This window comes from Schistocerca gregaria, chromosome 1 (assembly GCF_023897955.1).
Source record: "Schistocerca gregaria isolate iqSchGreg1 chromosome 1, iqSchGreg1.2, whole genome shotgun sequence".
In the NCBI taxonomy this organism is placed as follows: Eukaryota; Metazoa; Arthropoda; class Insecta; order Orthoptera; family Acrididae; genus Schistocerca; species Schistocerca gregaria.
In genome coordinates this window covers 590,229,266-590,245,233 of record NC_064920.1, presented here as the reverse complement: position 1 = coordinate 590,245,233, position 15,968 = coordinate 590,229,266, and the positions used below count along the sequence as shown (strand labels likewise).

The 15,968-nt window shown below is 34.7% G+C and overlaps 1 protein-coding gene across 5 annotated transcripts in view; it reads left to right on the top strand.

Annotated features, from left to right (window-relative positions):
- LOC126357561 (golgin subfamily A member 6-like protein 22) overlaps nt 1-13,330 on the top strand; it is a 321,544-nt gene extending 308,214 nt beyond the window's left edge. For 4 of the 5 annotated variants that reach the window (XM_050007470.1, XM_050007468.1, XM_050007469.1 and 1 more), the window contains 2 exons: nt 8,572-8,682; nt 12,549-13,330. In XM_050007470.1, coding sequence (XP_049863427.1) covers nt 8,572-8,682; nt 12,549-12,939 — 502 coding nt within the window. In that variant the 3' untranslated portion in view covers nt 12,940-13,330. Of the gene's footprint in view, nt 1-4,328; nt 8,683-12,548 lie in introns of those variants that run through there. The other variant, XM_050007472.1, reaches the window with a different exon arrangement.
- Nucleotides 13,331-15,968: the final 2,638 nt, after the last annotated feature.

Below are 15,968 nucleotides of genomic sequence, written 5' to 3'. Positions count from 1 at the left end.
CCATGTAGGCACTGAGCAGTCAACAAGTACACAAACAAGATTGAATTTGTTGCTAAGCTTTCCTACTGTTTTCTTCCTTGGAGCTCAAAAGCATATATATACTCATGCGTAGCTAAATTGTCTCAACAAGGCTTTTCGATTATTTAAATCTTGTTTATATGTCTGCCTGCCACTCAGGGTCTCAACAACATTGTGAGTATTTTACTTACCACCTTTTTGCCTCCTGAAGAATTATCTGCAAGTTTATACTTCTCATATTTAATATGAACTGTGGTACTGTGTCTCAACACAACTTAAAATTTCAGTGAATACAGCAGTTTTGTGTTCCTTTAAGATAGTTTATTGTATCTGCAGTTACATCAGCTTAATCCTAAAATGTAATATGTTAGCAAACCTGAAAATACTGTATGGGAACTACAAACCTCTATTTTACATTATTAAATGTAAGACCAAATACAAACCTTGCAGACCTTCCTGAAAATTTGGTGTGCATTTCAGAATTGTATTCCATTGTAAAACTTCCTTTTTGATGTAATAGTGGGAATATGCAACAGTGAAATGAGAAATTGTGGCAGAGAATATTCATAGTATTTAATGCATAAAATTCTAATCTAAACTAGAAAATAAAATTTGATTTTGTTTTAACATTAAATCCAATGAAAAGAATCTTCTCTACAGCAGTACTTCATAATGATTGCCATCAAAACTATCACATAAAATCATTATGAAATAATAATTCCAAGTTACAATACATTATAAAATTCTTTTAAAATAGTGTACATTCATGATTTTCCTCCAGAGCATTTCAAATGCTTGAAAAACTATAAAGTGAATGGATATTTACATTCATGCTCTTCATCGTGTGATGCAGTACTCAATTTTAAAACAAAAATAGACATAGTCAGAATGTTATATAATCTGTGATTTTCAAAAAAGATGATGAAGCATGCAGTTTAAGAGCACTGTAATCCTGCAAACCATTTACTATAAAGAAAAATTATGAGGAAAGTAGTACAGAAAATCTCATTGTAAATTACTAAATTTATTCATGTTTGACACTAAAACTCTTGTTAAACGTGGTGTAACTGATACGCCACCACATTTTAAGCTATGTAGATATGTAAGATGGCTTTACAAAAGCAGTCATCCCCTCCCCCAAATCCCCCAAAGGAGTTTGGTAAAACATTCTACAGTTGTTTTACATACCATTTGTCCAGGAAAAGCTTCAGCACAGTTAGCCATTGACTCAAAACACAAATATTTACACAGCAATTTCAGCTTCATTGTTCCGTGACATATTTTATTGACATGACCAGATAAAAATAATTGATCATGTTTGTCTTTCCCATTGAAATAATTACAGGGGCCCACAGTAAAGCAGATACAGGCACAACTGTGCTGCACATGGTGTGCTTTTATAAAAGATTAGTTACTTTCACTTCATCCTATAAACATCTAGCATGATTCAGTGAATATCCATATATAAAAATGCTTTTTGAGAGTGTATTGGCCTCACGGAAGCTGCCTGACAGCTTTTTACATTAAGTTATCCAGGGTTATGACAAAACCACTGACCACAAAGTCTTTTATGAATTTGTGAAACCAGCCAACTGGCTACCGATGAGCACATTAGTATGGGACATCATCAAAGTGTTCAAACAGCTACAAATGAAGATCCCCTACTTTTCGATGTGCTGTACATGAAACTTCTGGTTCGCAATATGGCAAACAAGACTTTATGTAGGATCCTATGTATCATTATCTATGATGTTTTGAAATACAAGAATCTTTATAATATTATTATAATACTAGGCTACAAAGCTTACATGCAAAAGACTGCCATAATACTACCATAATATCAGGAATTTTGCTGCTGGTTATTACTGTAATAACTACAATTACTGTAATAACTACACATGATGATAATAATAATAATAATAATAATGAGCGTATGGCACTGGTGGCCGGGAGACCCCTCGCGGGGCGGTTCGGCTGCCGCTCCACAAGTTCTTTAACGCCACTACGGCGACTTGCGAGTGAATGAGGATGAAATGATGATGAAAGACACACAACACCCAGTCATCTCAAGGCAGAGAAAATCCCTGACCCCACCAGCAATCAAAACCGGGACCCCATGCGCGGGAAGCGAGAACGCTACCGCAAGACCACGAGCCGCAGTCTTTTTCCTGATGAAGCTACATTGTACAGAGAAAATATTGTGAACATTCAAAACATCCATCTCTAGACATAAGAAATCCCACATTGTTAGATATGATGGTTCATTAGTTTTTGGGTTAACCTTTTAAGCAACACAACAGATTCCAAAGTAACAACATAAATCACTGTACTCTGGAAAGATATCATTCCTCCCCTTTTGGTATACCTCTAAGCATTTTTCAACACAAATGGATAAAATTGGATTGTATGCTGATGGGTAATTTTCCTGCTGTATGTATTTATATGAGGGGATTTTTTGATCCTGCTTGGTATCTAGTTAGGTCTCCCAATTTGAACTGCATGAATTTCTCCCTGTGGATCTAGCTGACTTTAGTACAGTTTAGTATCCAATGGGACACTGTGTTTGACTGGATAGCATTTCTTCCTGCAGCCATAACTACATTTGGAGTGGACATATTGAGTAATATATCCTTTAATATGAACCAGCATTCAGAAACATTCATTGTTGGTTTTTAACAAAATGAAATGATATTGAATTTTGTGTTCTTGGGAGGGGCAAGTACAACTGTTGGAATTCACAGCCTTTAGTGATTTAACTACTCAGCCACACAGTGAAATCATGTGTTTGTGATTTTTTCATGTATAGAACAGTGTGGACTATGCAACATGTCTAGCACACATTTGAAAGGACACTAGTGCAGGGAGTGTTATATTTAGGTTTACGACTACAATGTTATCAAATTCAGGTTCCTTGAACTGTCCTGTTGTGTTAATCTTTTAACATGCTTTGAAATAAAGTAATAAATGTGTTAGAATTTATTTATATCAAAATATCTACACTTTTAAATACATCTGTTTTATTCAAATTACAAATTCACTGGTAAGATATACATTACTTTTTTTTTGCAACTTAAAATCTATTGAAACACTTATCCCCAGACACCTTATATATTTTTCACAACCAAATACATAACTATAAGGTGTAATGATTGCACTTTTTCTAGTTATCTACGAAGAATCTTCTCCCTGTTGATAACATGGTACAGAGCTTCATTTCAGTGGCGATAATTTGAAACCAACCTACCACCTATACGTAGGTTATTAGAGACTTTTGCACTGAAAGTGTGCCCTGATGTTGGCATGTGGATTACACTTAATCTGAAAATTATTCTTTTAGCCAATCACAAATGTCATGAAGGAGCAAAGTACTGGCCTCTGGATATGAAGATGCCAATATTCTTGAAAAGCCCTTTGTTATGTATCAGTCAACCTCACACAATATTCTTATTGCTTACATTTGCACAACAAATACTCGATTGGTGTTTAGTGAATTGGGGTAATAGCCTAATGATCTGGGGTTAAGTCAGAGATGGTTGTTAGACCTCCTTTTTACAATTAAAATAACTTTTATGTCTGCCATATATTAACACTAAAAATGCCAAACCTCACCAAGGCTCAAATTTCGCTTTAAATTTTAAGCTCCTCGTGATTAGCTAACTGGGGTGGTTTACTGGTGAGGGGAAAGCAAACACATTACATCCAAAAGGTCCTATGTGAATGTAATAACATGGTGTTCTCAGCAAATTGTCAGTGTAATGTCTGCATTATGCACTTTTACCCAGAACTTATTTCGTAACATGGCATCAAGATAAAAGTATAGTTTGCAGCTCAACAACAATGGAGAACACCGTAAACTGTAAAACAAGTGGAAATATCTATATTTTTGTAACTTTTTAGACAAAAATGGCTGCTTAACAAAATATTTCTTTGTGGATAAATGAAACACTGGAAAATGCATGAATGACTCATAGGACAACAGTTTGTGGTATCTTTTGAGTACCTTTGTGCATTGTGATGTCAATAATTATTTAATTTTTTTAATTGGATAAGGCGGTACTGAACCTTGTAACATTCAGGTTTCTTAAAATGACAGTGCACATACAGAACTTTTCTGGCCTCTTAAGAGTTTATATTTTTGCACACTGAGCACAGTAATGTTTAAACTTTACACTATTGATATAACTGTGCAATGTAATCTGTACCAAAGAATGTATCACAGAAAAAAATCCAGTGGTTCATGAAGGCCTGCAAGGTTAGCAAATATTTTAGTGACATTCTTTTTAAAATTAAGGTTACATTTTGTTCTCTAGCAACACAGAAGACAGCACTGGCGGAAAACTGCCTGCTGCGCTCTCTGTTTTCCTGCTCCCATTCCTTTCTTGGCTCCTTCTGGGTTCCTTTTCACTAACAATGTCATTTCTTTTGCTATCTATTGCTATTCTTCTTTATTTAGATGCTTAGCTGTATTGGTTTTGTAAAACTTTGACTGTTGCATTTTAACAATGCAGGATAATTGCAATTGAATATAGGCCACATTCATCACATTCCAAAAGCATTATGCTACTAGCTCATAAGCATGATTTCTGTTGTAGATGAATGCAGACTATTTCCAATTATTACCAAAAGTATGAATTGATTTCATATGTTGTAACTGAGGAGTAGGGATGTTTGAGTATTACTGGATCAATCAGCTAATAAATTTTTTTGATGATTTGATAAATGGGTCAAATTTTTGTTAAATATATTACATTGTGCAAAATTGTAACAGCCTTTTTCCTCTGTTTGTCAGCATTTGTATATTTGTTTCTTTTTTATGTTTGTACTTTTATACTTGGGCAGTTACTAAAAATATTTATAATTTTGATGACTCTTTATGTAATATGTTGTTGGATGAACAGAGAGATAAGACACATTTGTTTGTGCTGAAATGGAAAATAAACAGCACTCATAGACTATGCACCCTATGCTATGCCATATACATTTTAGAAGACTTGGTCATTCATAGCATTTGTAGAGGAATGTGAATGACTCCTAGACTGATATTGGCGTATGCAGACTTCCATTTTGTAAAAGAATGAAGAATTTGAGAGGAGTCCAATGTGGACTCAAGAACTGTTTATAAAGGAGTCCAATGTACACTCAGGAACTGTTTCACAACAATGCAATCAACATGGAGTAGAGATCATTTGTATAGCAGCTGATAGAAGGAAAGAGAGCCAGATTCAAATTGCGGTTAATGTTAGCAACAAGATATCTTATTACTGGGCATGCAAAATTGCACCATTAACTCTTCTCCTGGGAAAGAACAAAAAATCCTTATATGTTTCAGTTATCATAGAAGCCACTTAAATTTGTCTTCAGATGTCTTTCATGAATGATATGTAGATATTTGGAAAATATGTTTTGATTGCAAAAACTACTTTTATTGTGAGAGTCCACTTATACAAATTGCATTTTTTTTATTTTTAAATTGCTTCCCCCCCACCCACCCACACACACACACACACACACACACACTTTTTAACTTTCTTATATTAACAGACTGTGACTGGTGTTATAAATATACAAATTAACTTATGGAATTTAAAAAAATACTTTGCTCTAGAAAACAATTAACACTATGCAGTTTTTAACAGTTTAAAATATTAGATCCTGCATTCAAATAATCAAAATGAGCTAATAACAAAAGATAACTGTAACACATCATATGACAGAAAAGTCTTTGAGTCAACTAGAAAAACTATGTTAGAGGAAGTTATAGCACATATAGAAAGGTATAAATAGTAATTCAAGCTCGCCTAAACAGTTATGATAGATTACTCCAGTTCTGTGAACTGGCCCTGACAAGCCATTCAGTACCTTTCTGCTAGTGTCAACTGCAACCGATGGTGGCATTTGGATGCAGTATGCAGGGACATAGTGTCAGTGCATCGCTCTCCCAACTGTCATCAGTTTCCCAGCTCTTGAGGTTGCTACTTCTCAATCAAGTAGCTCCTTGATTACAACAAAAATCTGAATTCACCCCAATCCAGTCTTCTGACCAAGGGAATATCTGTGGCAGTATCAGAAATTGAACCCAGGTTCTCCACAAAGCTGTCACACATGCTGGCCTGTGGTGTCACAAAAAATAATTCATTCAAACTTGTGACAGACAGCCTCCAAAAATCACCTTGTATATATTTTCCACCTGCTTTTTGCAGAGTATTACATACATATATCTACATCAACCAGACAAGGAAAATAGATAAAAATCTTTAACTTTGATAATGAAATGCCCTCTTTTTCTGTTGTGTACTCCATAAACTGATTATTCATCAGTAAAAAAATATAAAAACCATTTATGATGTTTGTTAACATAATATACTGGGCTTTTACCTAAAAAATACATTACCATAATTACACTGATACAGAAACTCTTCAGTTGTAAATCCAGCCTAATAAGATTCCCTTAGGCTATGAAGAATTTTTTCTCGGATTAAGTGGTCCTATGTTAGTGAAACTTGTGGATCAAATAACAAGAATGTTGCCACATTTTTCCTGAGAAAATGTTTTATAATTGTAAAATTGGTTGATTCCACATTATAGCAGTAGGTCACTATTATGATCCATGTAACATGAAACTACATAATTCTTTATTTGTATTTGACCATACTGATGTCAATTTAATGATGGCAAACCTGGCCCACTACATAATTCCAGGAAGAGATTTGTTGACATTGTTCCCCACAATTCAGTACCACAGCATAATTGCCCACTTCAGATCTATGGACCTAAGTTGTATGGAACCATCATTATATACCATTGTCCACAACCTTTATAAATATTGGGCTCTGGTGTCCAATCTTTCTTTGATGCATTTACATTACTTTGTTGATAACAATTTTCCAATGTAAGGTTCTATTGCTGCTTTTATTATGTTTTGTTTCATCACATCATCATGCCAAGAATGCAGGCTGTGTAATAACTCTATTGTTGCACAGTCTAAAGTGACATACTTTTTGCTTTGTTAAATGTATGAATGTCCTGCATCTCATTTTATTCAGACAATTATTTCCATTTGTAAACTGTTTCTTCTTTAGTAGCCAGAAAAAGTCATCTAGAATTACACATTAACCAAAATTAAGTCTGATTTATTATCTATTTGTATTTTAACTCTTTCCTTAAATGTACTAAATCAAATAACACAAGAAAATTCACAGTTCTGATTGACTTCGATTTTACTTGTAAGTGTAAACTGTTTGATTATGTGCATTTATAGCTATGAAAGAAATCTTCATTTTTTTCCCTGTTGTAGTTGAGTCAAAGAATTATTGCGACCATATGTTACGGTATCTTTTCCTTTAATTTTTCACATTTTTATGTGGACATTTCTGAGTAACGATGCTATAAAGGCAGCATGTCAGTAGTATATTATTTGAGGTTCAAAAATATTTTTATGATGAAGATGTTTATCTCATTTCTGAATGATACCATTAGCAGTTGCTGAATTCTTCCATGCTTTGACTGCCAACATATTTCAGGCTAACAGGCTTTATTATAAACTCTTTTGAGATCTTGCAAAACAGTACATACAAATGAACTAAGATCATAAAAAGTAGCACACAACATTTTTACATCAGGACATGTAGAACTACATACTTGAAGAATTTTATAGTTACAAGAGTATGTTACCTTTAATAGTATTTTGATGTCCAAACAGGGCTACTTTGAGGCCCAAGCAACATAAGCAGCCACTTGAGGCACGAAACTGCTAGGGGTACCAGACACATCCCTAGTGCAAAATGTGTACACTGGGTGTATCACAATTAGCGGAGAGAAAAACTCATTTCCACACTCACTACATTTAAATTCATTTTTGAAGGTCTTACCAAGAAGGCTGCCAAATAATATGGCACTTACATGGACAAATGGAAGGGGTCACCAAATGCTTTGTCACTTGTATGGAAAAATGTTTTCAAACTGATTCTGTGTCCAGGCACTATTAATATAGGGAAATGGGAGACAGGATGGCCCTGTACTGACCTATTAAGTGATCTCAGTACTTTAATTCACTAAATAATATATGAACATACACAAAGCAAAGGTACTGTTTTTGATGCAGGCTCAGAACTACAAAACCAGACATACAAGATGTGTAATGTCCAGTATTTGATGAATAATTATTAACAATTCAGTAGCAAATACCAGATAAGAGAAAAAATGGAGCAATGTGACTTCCTTTGGATGTACTTGCTGCTTGCTGTGTAGACCAAGAAATTGCAACTTCATTTTTTTGTCCCATCATGCTACACATGTCAGCACTGTGTAACAACTGCAGCATAGCTTTAAAACTACTTTTGCTTCAAGCTCACATGTAGCAGCATACTGAAATTAAAACAAAAAGCATTTTATGTAATATGTGTCTTAGATGCACTAAGTACTGTTCATTTTTGCACTGACATCAGTAGTTTTATATACATTAAAAGGAAATGCACTCATTATGGACCAGATTGCCTACCTGTATGTTCCTTTTTCCATTTCCATTTCGCTCTCCACCCTCACCTTGGATCACAGGGAGCGTGATGCAAGACTGTCAGAGCTGAAGGAAAAATACGAAAAAGAAAAGGAACAATGGAATAAGCTGAAAGAAGAAATGCAGCAGGAAATAAATGTTCTGAGTCAAAGGTGAGTTTCTAGCTTATAAAATAAGTTTATTATTAGTATAATGTTCTCATGGATTATTATTGTTAATAGTAGTATGCCACCAGAGGCTTCCCTGTTCAGGATTTGATTGACCAGTGAACAGACCTTTTTATATGCAGTATTCCTTTGCTGATACCTCATCAGCTTTCCATTCATCCTGGAGTCTGAGTGACATGTCACTTTTTCTCAACTTATCATTATTTCCTCCCTCATGAAAGAACTAACAGCTCGAAATGTAAGGAATAGATTTTTTTTTCCCCTCTAAGTACCGAAATTCCACCTCCTGACCAGCCATTGTGTCTCCTCACAGTTTTATAATTGTACAAATAATCGGGCAGTGGACACAGTAAGTTCTGTTCACAACTGGCATAGTCAGCATCAGTGGGAGTGATAGTATTATTACAAAACTGTTTAATTTGGAAAATCATTTGGTCAGTTTAGAGTGTTACTCATCAGCTTGTGCCCTTTACCAGGTGTGATTGATAGTGGAGATACAGAAAATCAAAAGAAGAGTCACACATTTCTTCAGAGATATGTCTAATAAACATAATAGCACCAACCAGCTACTAATGCTACTTCAATGCTGCGAGGCAATACAAGACACTTTGCATCACTAGGAAGTTTCCTGGAAACAAATTATGAGAGCACACATCCCAAGAAAATACTGTAGCATCTTACTTTGTCCCACATGTATCTTGGAAATGGTCATGATGGTAAAACTAAAGGATTAGAGCTGATATGGGGTTTATCAACATTTTCACAAGCCATTTGCAAATGAAACAGGAAATGTGGGAAGTGATAGTGGTACCTGAAGTACTCTACCACAGTCCATAAGGTGACTTGCAGAGTATGAATGCACATACAGAAGCAACAAATGGCTGGTGACATTATAGAGAAAAATGTTCTTATCTTACGTGTTTCAGTTAGACCCTAAAAATGCGTCTTGCGGTAGAAGTTTATGTCCAATATGTGTAGCACATGTTGAAGCAGACTCTGCTGCCAAAACCTCAAATGGAAGTCAAATTAACCACAAGGATAAGCAATATTTAAAGAGGAGATCATGTAAGAAAGCTCTTTTAAATTTTAACTTTATTTCTTCCACAGTGCATATTGATTTTGATGATAGCAAAAACTAATTGACTTTTGAGTTATGAACTTATAGTGAAAGAAAATAAATACATTAAGGAAAATCACTGGCTCACAGTCTTTTTCACAGCTGTCTTAACGTTCATGCAAAATTTTAACATTTCTGTGAAATAATGACATAAAGGTCTACACAAATTCTGAAGTGTGTGACTAAAGTAAACAAAACCAGTAATTTAGCAGATTAGTTAACATTCCTTTCCCATGAAGAGAAAGTGATGAAAGGTTTTCCTGTCAGGTCCTATTGAAGATAAGACATGTATTCAGTGAATGAAAGCCAAAACAACCAATTAAGGTTGAATTTGAAGCAATAACTTAATCAAAGAACCTGCAGTAAATAATTTTTAATAACAATTTAGTTCCCCAAAGAAGCACACTACTGGAGGATTTCATGAAGAGAAAAATTGCTTTAAAACAGTTCGTGAAGTATTTTGGCCATACTACTCATGGTCCACACAACTTTCCCACTGACTTTCAAGTGTTTTCAAACTAAAATAATGGTGTGTGTATGACCAATTCCATAGTTGTCAGGAGTTACTTGGGATTGGCTTCTGTCAGTCTAAGCATAGCAGATTTTTTGACATATGTTTATAATGAATAAATTGAACTATACAGAGTTTCTTTAACAACTTATTTATTAGATCAAAGCTGAAACATTTTTACCATGCATATGTTACGTGTCCTAAAGTAGAATCTCATCATAAAATTGAAAAACTCTGTCACAAATCATAGCAATCTTTGCTTGTGTCAAACAAAGAATTTTATCATAGAATTGCAAAACTCCAGTAAATATGATGACTATGTAATCTTGAACACACATACTTTTGAGTATGTAGTTTTTCACAGTGACATTCTGGAGAAGATTTGTATTCAATCTCAGCCTTTTGATGACTTCCTCCAGTGTCACCATCAGGCAATAGGGAGTTGGACACTTTATTTAATTGGGCAAATTATGTCACAGAGATGTTACATAGTCACAGAACTTCCATATGCCACTGGAGATAATATCAGTGTCTGTGACTCAAAAACATGTAATCGCAGTTACACTGGTCAGTCAGCATGAATGATTTCAGAAAACTGAGTGGACTCTTCATTCAATATCAAAATTTCAACAATATGCTATTGCAAAACAAAGCCTTATAAACAAATGCATGATTATGTTTGATGAAACAGAAATATTATCCCGTGCATCTACTACAGCAATTCTGTCATTAAAGAAGTCATTTAAATCAAGATGGGTAACACCTATAGCCAGAACAATGGCCACACCTTCAGTGGTGCACAGAAACTGGTACTTAATACTGAAAGGCAAAGAAATCAGCTGAGTCATCAACAATCTAACGAAAGCACCTATGCTACTAATGTTCTTCAGACATAGACATAGACATTATCTGACAGCATATGGAAGTTCCGTAACTTTGCGATGTTTTCATAACTTAATTTGTCCAACAGAATTACATACCTAACAGCCTATTGAAATATCTTGGCTAATAATAATGGAAGAAGTTGTTGGAAGCTCAAGAGTGAATACAAATCTGATGCAGCAAGAACTGCATGAAGCATTAATCATCGGGTTTGGGAGAAATATAGGAACATGTGAGGCAGTACTGACCTTATGACTTATCTTAGAAAATGAACAGAAGATATTTATAGACAAAGATATAAAATGCAAACTGACAACAGCAAAAAATTGAAAACGACAAATATGTTCACATTGCATATAAACTTAACTTCGGGTGGTCTTTTCTGAAGGTACTTGTATGGAATGTAAGTCGTATAAGGAAGTAAAACATGGTGATTAACAGTTCAAATAAGAAATATGCTGAAAATTAAATGAATAGATCATATAATTAATGGGAAGAAACTGAACTGATACAAAAATAAATAAATTTATGGCACTGTTTTTATTAAATGTGGTGATCAGGTGGTAGGACATATCATGAGACATGGAGGCATTGTCAGATTGGTAATGAAGGGAGGAGATGGTTGTAAAAAGTGTAGAGGGAGACTAAGGCTATTCTACAGTTAGCAAGCACACATGGATGTAAGTAGCAGTATTCACGCAAGAGACTTGTGCAGGACAGACTAGTTAAGAGAGCTGTGTCACACCAGTCTTGGAACTGAAGACCACAATAACAACAACACTTGATGAAAATCTATTGGGTTTCAAGCTAGGTGGTAGCATTAAGATAAAATACATGGTATCTTAACACTACTACATTGCTGGAAACCAGAGAGCTTCTCATCAGAAGTAAATTCTGGGAGAGTTTGCATTCAAACAACAAAAGCCCATGTCAGAAAATACATTATGATTCTGTACCATGTAATATTGTCACACTAGAAGTATGAACTCTTTCAGAGAAGTTCAGCTGATCTCCTGATTTGAGAATACAGTTACAGCATACTTTAATTTTTGTGGTTCACAAACTGTGTAGAAATTTTATGAAGGGCAATATGAAGGAAAGTGACCAAATTGTGAGAGTAGTTGTTACTTATTATTTTTATGATAAATTATATCAGAAACATAAACATTGTTGCCTTTTGATCAAAATATTAAAATATTTTCAGATAACTGTATCATCTGTGTGTGCCATGGATAGTTATAAATTGATGTAATGGTAATTTTATTTGCTGTGTTAATGAAACAGCTGAATTTCACTGCCCATTTGAGTTAAAGGACTCCAATTTTTAAATTCTTTTCACAGGCTCCACACATCCACAGATTTGCGGAAACAGCCTATTCATGAAGAACATGAAGAAGTGATAGCAGATCTCAAGAAAGTTCTTGCAGAGCGTGATAATGAATTGAGGTTATTGACAGAGGAAAAAAGATACTATCAATTGCATTTCATGAAAATGCTCAAAGACCAAAAAGTAATATGTAGTCCTCAAAGCGTGACAGGCATTTTAGATCCACAGCAAGAACAGTGCTGCCGTAAAGGAGGAGGCAGTCCTGAACTCAATAGTGGCATGCCCACCAATGTATTGCACTCTTCTTCATTACCTCTTGTTTCTGAGCACTATGGTCAATTTACAAATCGGTCAGCATCTACAGATGCTCTGACTGATGTTATTACTCCAATGAAAGGTAGTTGACAAGTTTTATTTGTCAACCATTTTGATATATATTCTTGCAAGTGCACTTACAGTACTATATTGTGAGAATGCCAGTGCAATTTTATGTCAACAGTATGGCATCTTCAGTGTGTTACAATGTTTTGGAGGAACATTTCTTGTAATATTCCTGTACTTAATTTTTCAGAACTATGTTCTCTGAAGAACATCCCTTTGGTGACTGTTATGTCTTAGTTCATTATGACAAGAATGGTAACATCACTGAAGATTTTTTGAAAAACTCTGATTTGTATACATGTTATCAATATATGTCAAAAGTGTTGTGAGAGCAGCAGACAATAAAATATGTCATGAAAATAAAATGGTTGTTAAATAATAATGATTAACAAAAAATAAAGCATTTGAAAACATATTTTACTATGAATGTGATGAAAACAAGAAAGTACCTTTTCTTCTTTTTCTTCACCCTTTTCCTCCTTTTCCTTCTTCTCCTCTTCATTTTTTTATGAAGAGAAAAGAAAATGACAGCACAGAAATGTTCTTTGGCATAAAACAGCATAATGAAATGTCACCATAGAAATAATCTCAACAAATGTCTCTTCTGTAAAAAATGTATTCACTTTACTGTGGATTTAAAAACAGAAAAAACATTATATGACAATTTCAGGGCCCTTGGTATAGGCAAAAAGTTTGTGTCTGACATAAAAATTCTTCCTTGTGCACTCTCTACGACTAGATAAGATAGAAAATATGAATTACTTGTTCCAGAAAGAAGTGAAATTAATTGTTTATATCTTTTCTTTGATGCAGGGTACAATTGCTTGGTCTCTTTCTAGCACAGCTTCCTGTCAAGCACATCCTACATTTTGAGGCCTGTTGCTTACATGTCTTCTTTGACTTTGTCTCACCATCATTTCTTGGGACAACCAGGAGATCAATTTCCTTCTTATTCATAATGAAGATCAGTTTTTCCATGAAGTCTTTGTTGCTTCTGGTGATGTGGCCATATCATCAATGGCAGGTTTCTCTCAATTTGTTGCTGATTGCTGTCATCCACATCCATTCACTAACATATACATAACATCCAACATTGTGACTGTCATGGACTATATAATGTTTTCAATTCCATTCCACACATATTTTGTTGTTAGTTCAATCTTACCACATTACTGCTGAAATAATTCACACATATCAGGATCCAGTTCTTGAGATATTTATGGGTTCGATCAGTGAGAACATAATTACACCACCACCTCCAAATAGAATGCCTGAAAAGATCTACTGTCATTGTATTCTTACACAATTTAAATTATGAGAGAACAGACCTTTGTTGCACACCAACATTGATTGGAAAATGAGGTTGAATTTCAACTGAACTTCAAACATTGCAGTTGCATCTGAATACATTGAGCTTACTCTTCGAAAAATGATGTTCACAGTGATGGGCTCATGAGGGACCAAGCTTTCTTGGGATCCGTGTGCTACATATAATGACTGATTTTTTTTTCTTTTTTAATATATAGCAGGCTGGGTGATTTATTGCATCTATTTTACTGGTTCCATGATATTGAAACAGTACATAAATTATGTCAATATGGACAAAGAACTATTCAAATATGAATTTGCGTACATTTTCATCAAATTAAAAAAAAACACCATTAAGCCTTTGTATTAACATTTAGACAATACAGAAGATGGTGCTTCCATATATTTGAAGATGCATTTAATTCTCAAGGGCCAATTGCTACCCCAAGGGGTCCTAATATATCAGTTTTTCATCCATGCCATTTCATATTTTACTAGGTAACAGAGAATGCACAGAGAAGATCTTTCACATCATACCAAAACCTATTGGCCCCCCTGAACTTTTATCATCATCTCTTGGTTTCTGAAATAGTATTTCTCACTTAGATATTCAAGTGTGGTATATGTCCTACCACACAACTTAATTTTTCCCTTCATCTTTTTCACTTGTGTGTGGAATTAGGAATAACTGGAATATGGGTACAGAAAAAAGGAAAATAAGTAAAATAAAACTATAAAAATATGTAGTTGTACTTTATTGTAAATTATTCTGCAGTGAGAGACTCAGATGTAACAGGATGTTACTGAATTGTTTCTGTGAAGCAAAATAAAAATATATGAATCTCATTGTACCTTTCCAAACAGCATGTAATGTGAGCACACAAACCTCCAACTAGACTACTTTAGATTCCTGCCTCTTTTATTGTACTGTTTTATATAACACAAAGGTTCATAGATAAATTTGTGGAATGTCAATCTGTAGGATGAAAAATGTATCAAAATGTATCTCAGAAGATGTTAAGGACTGTAGTACAGTTATTAATTTGTGGCAACAATTCATTCCATGACACACATTATTGCACTGAGACAAAGACTTCGCTTTTATTGACAAGAGGCTGCACCTAATTTGCTACATTATAAAGAGCATTTTAACAGTTTAGTGTTGCAATAATGGGTCTGACAGACAGAGCCATATTTGAATTGACATTGGGCTTACAGTTTTAATTTGTTGGGATGATTTACAGTGGGTGGAAAAAATATGAAAACACCACAAACACAGCCAATTATTGTGCCTAATACAGTGTAGGAAACCCATTGGTATTAAAAACAGCTTAGAATCCTCTTGGAATGGATAAATTCAGGTCCTGTATGGTTTCCAAGGAAATATTAAATGGTTCAAATGACTCTGAGCACTATGCGACTTAACTTCTGAGGTCAACAGTCACCTAGAACTTAGAACTAATTAAACCTAACTAACCTAAGGACATCACACACATCCATGCCCGAGGCAGGATTCGTACCTGTGACCGTAGCGGTCGCTCGGCTCCAGACTGTAGTGCCTAGAACCATACGGACACTCCGGCCGGCAATGAAATATTATACCATTCTTTTTGTAAAATAGTGGCAAATGCAGGTAACAATGATGAAGGTCAATAGCACGAATGCACCCTTCTTTTTAAAGTAGACCACAAATGCTCATAATATTGAGATCTGGTGACTGTGGTGGTGCCCTCATGTTAACAAAA